At 34.4% G+C, this 2997-nt stretch overlaps 1 protein-coding gene across 1 annotated transcript; it reads right to left on the reverse strand.

Annotated features, from left to right (window-relative positions):
• Positions 1–1354: 1354 nt before the first annotated feature.
• Positions 1355–2542, reverse strand: LOC124915695 (cyclin-A3-2-like). The gene has a single exon (XM_047456458.1). It carries the CDS (start codon positions 2438–2440, stop codon positions 1475–1477), a length of 966 nt encoding a protein of 321 aa, XP_047312414.1. The 5' UTR covers positions 2441–2542; the 3' UTR covers positions 1355–1474.
• Positions 2543–2997: the final 455 nt, after the last annotated feature.

The following is a 2997-nucleotide window of genomic DNA, read 5'->3' on the forward strand; positions in this document are numbered from 1 at the left end:
CAAATTCTATTAAATTATATCATTACTTATTTTAATATAACTCGAGTTTGGACTCAAACAAAATATATCGTCTAGACTTTAATCTCAGTTCTAATTCAGCTCAATCCTTTCCGTGGCATTCATTCGAAAAGGTCGTGATTCGACATCTAAAAAAAGATATTTAGTCCTCAAAGTACTTAGAGACTTTCCAATCAAAGCTGGGAAATTTAAACCTAAATGGGTCAGTTCCTTTATCATTGAACGCATCTTATCGGGAGGAGTTGTCCACCTCGTAGACCCGGAGTTGTCTACCACATAAAACACAATCTCGATTCACTAAAAGTCCAATAACTACATTCATACCTTTTTTATCATCATCAAGAATGGCAAAACTCAAGAACATTTGAGCACCTTTTGAGTCTCAGACTGTCCATTTTGATTAACTTTTAAACCCCAAGCCCTCTCTTGGGACACTTGAACCAGTTTGTTTTTCGTTTTCTTGGAGTCCCCGGCTCTCTTTAACTAAGCTTTAAAAAAAACTTTCAAAAGCTTTCATCTTTTCTTATTCGATTTCTCATAACTATGCTAGACTTATTCTTTTTGAAGAAAATACGTTTTCAACTTAACATTGACTCAGGGCGGCTCTGGGGTAAGCCCGGCAAGTCCTCGAGTTAGGGCAGCCCATTTATTAAAAATATTAAGGTTTTAATTAAATATAATGTAATTTTACACATAAGATATTGTAGTCTAGTGGTTTTATATAAAAACTTAGAATTTTTATTTGGTTATGGGTGCAAACTTCACTAAAACCATTTTTTAACTCGACCTAGGGCAACAAAAAAAATATCGAGCTTTTTTCTAACGGGAACGACTGGGACAGCCTAAAACTCGGGGCGGCTTTGCATTTACTTAGTCACGATTATCCATCGTTTCTATCAATAACATTTGTTTGAAAAAGTTAGGAAGAGAAGAACAAACAAATGGAGAAATTCATCAACTATGACTCATTACATATATTTTATTAATGGATCAACCCTTCTCACACAAGTCTTCAAACAAAATCCATCATAAATAAATTCACTCATGTCAAACATGAAGATCTGGTTAGACGAGATCAACTATTTGCACTGTTCATCAAAATCAAAAGATCTCAATCAATTGCAAACTGTTTTTGGACTTCAAACCTATCATTATACACATGTTCATCCTAATTTAAATTTAATCAAATGCCTAAAAAAATCAAATGTTATTTCATCACTAACTTAATTAAGAATATAAAGAGCCATCACTTATACCAAATTCTAATCTCATTACATTTGAATGAATGTTTTTAGAAACTCAACTATAAAATTGGTAATGAGAACAAACTAAGTAAGCCATTACAAAATTTTGGAATTTAACGCCCAAAGTTTTCCTTCAAGGGCCTTGTCTGATCATGTGTCATTCAGCTCAGCTTGATACCAGATAGATAAATCCAACTTGGGGAAGAAAAGAATCAAACATTCTTCAAGCCTTCAAAATATAAATTGGGTATTTCAAGAGGGCCCTTCATCAACCCAACATATTTAAACTTATGCTGCTTGTATTTCTGTCTGACTGCTACCAAGGAGCCTCCTCTTTTACCCAACTGCAAGTCTTGTATAAGAACAACACATTCTTTTAAATCAGTAGGTTTGTATCCTGAAAACTCTTCAAGGTTTGCATTCCATGGATGTTTATCAGGGTGGAACATAAACCTTGAAAGGAATACAACAGAAGAAGCAATCATGGATGGCAAAAACTTGACACAACCATAGTCCAGCAAACTCAACTCTGCCAAGTAGCAACTCAATAACTCAAACTCCAAATCAGGATATTTGCGATCCTGTTCAGAAATCCTGGAGAATCTTCTCAAGAAGGTATTAATTGTTGGACTGCTCACTTCGAATTTAAGAGAGTTAAGTATATCAGCTTCCATCTTCACCACGTCTTCCTTTCTGTAAGTGTTATCTGTGATGTTGCAGAAGTCATCAACTGTTGGAGGATTAATCTCTTCAAACTTTGATGCAATCGACATTGAAGAAACACCAAGCAACTGTAGCCTCTGCTTATTGAGAGGATTAATAGACAAGAATCTATCAATGTATGTGATTGAGAGATAAAGTGTATCAGATTGAAGTTTATATTCTTCGGCAACCTCCACCAACCAATCCACCAAAACCCCTCTCATGTTTTCTGTCACATCTTTTTGTACCTTGTCAATATAGTTTTGCAGTGGCCTTCTCTTTGCCTCTTTCTCCATGTTATGAAGATAATCGTAGATATCGGTTACATAACCATCGCACATTTGAGAATCATCACCGAGAGGTGCTCTCTTCTTGGCGGGGGATTGCAGATGGGAATCCTGTCCGACGCCCATTGCGTCAGATGTCCTCTTCTTCCCCAGGCGAGTAACACTCACTGAGTTTACTTTGACAGTCATGCCTAACTTCTCTCGCACCCAGTCCTATATGATTGATTCTTCTTGGAAGAAGATAGACAAGGGGAAGTGAAAACGAAAAGATGATATGGCCTGTGATTTGGGATAGTGAATAAAAAGACAGGTGGAAAAAAACCGCTGTGTCTGCAAATTTGAAATGTTTTTTGAGTGGCGCTCTAATAAAAAAAAAAAATTAGAAAGTCAAATCCCAAATGTTTGAAGAATAATGAAAATTTTCTTCCTCATATTTTTTCTTTTTCTTCTATTATTTTAAACAGGCTCTTCATCTTTATCCTTGTTCAAATTGATCCCCAAAGACTAAATTCACATCAAAGACTATTTAATTAGTATTTTTTTCCTCAAAACAATCTTTTTGACTGTAAAGAAGATATTTAACTAGATATGATAAATAATTTGTATTAATTTTAACATTAAAATATTATACATATCTTTATAATTTTTTTTAAAATAATTACAAAATAAGATTTACATAGTCACTAACTACCTTTTTAGACTGGTCCATTGTTAGCAGTTGATTTAAAGTATATAGCACAATCTAG

The sequence above is a fragment of the Impatiens glandulifera genome, chromosome 9, assembly GCF_907164915.1.
Source record: "Impatiens glandulifera chromosome 9, dImpGla2.1, whole genome shotgun sequence".
In the NCBI taxonomy this organism is placed as follows: domain Eukaryota; kingdom Viridiplantae; phylum Streptophyta; class Magnoliopsida; order Ericales; family Balsaminaceae; genus Impatiens; species Impatiens glandulifera.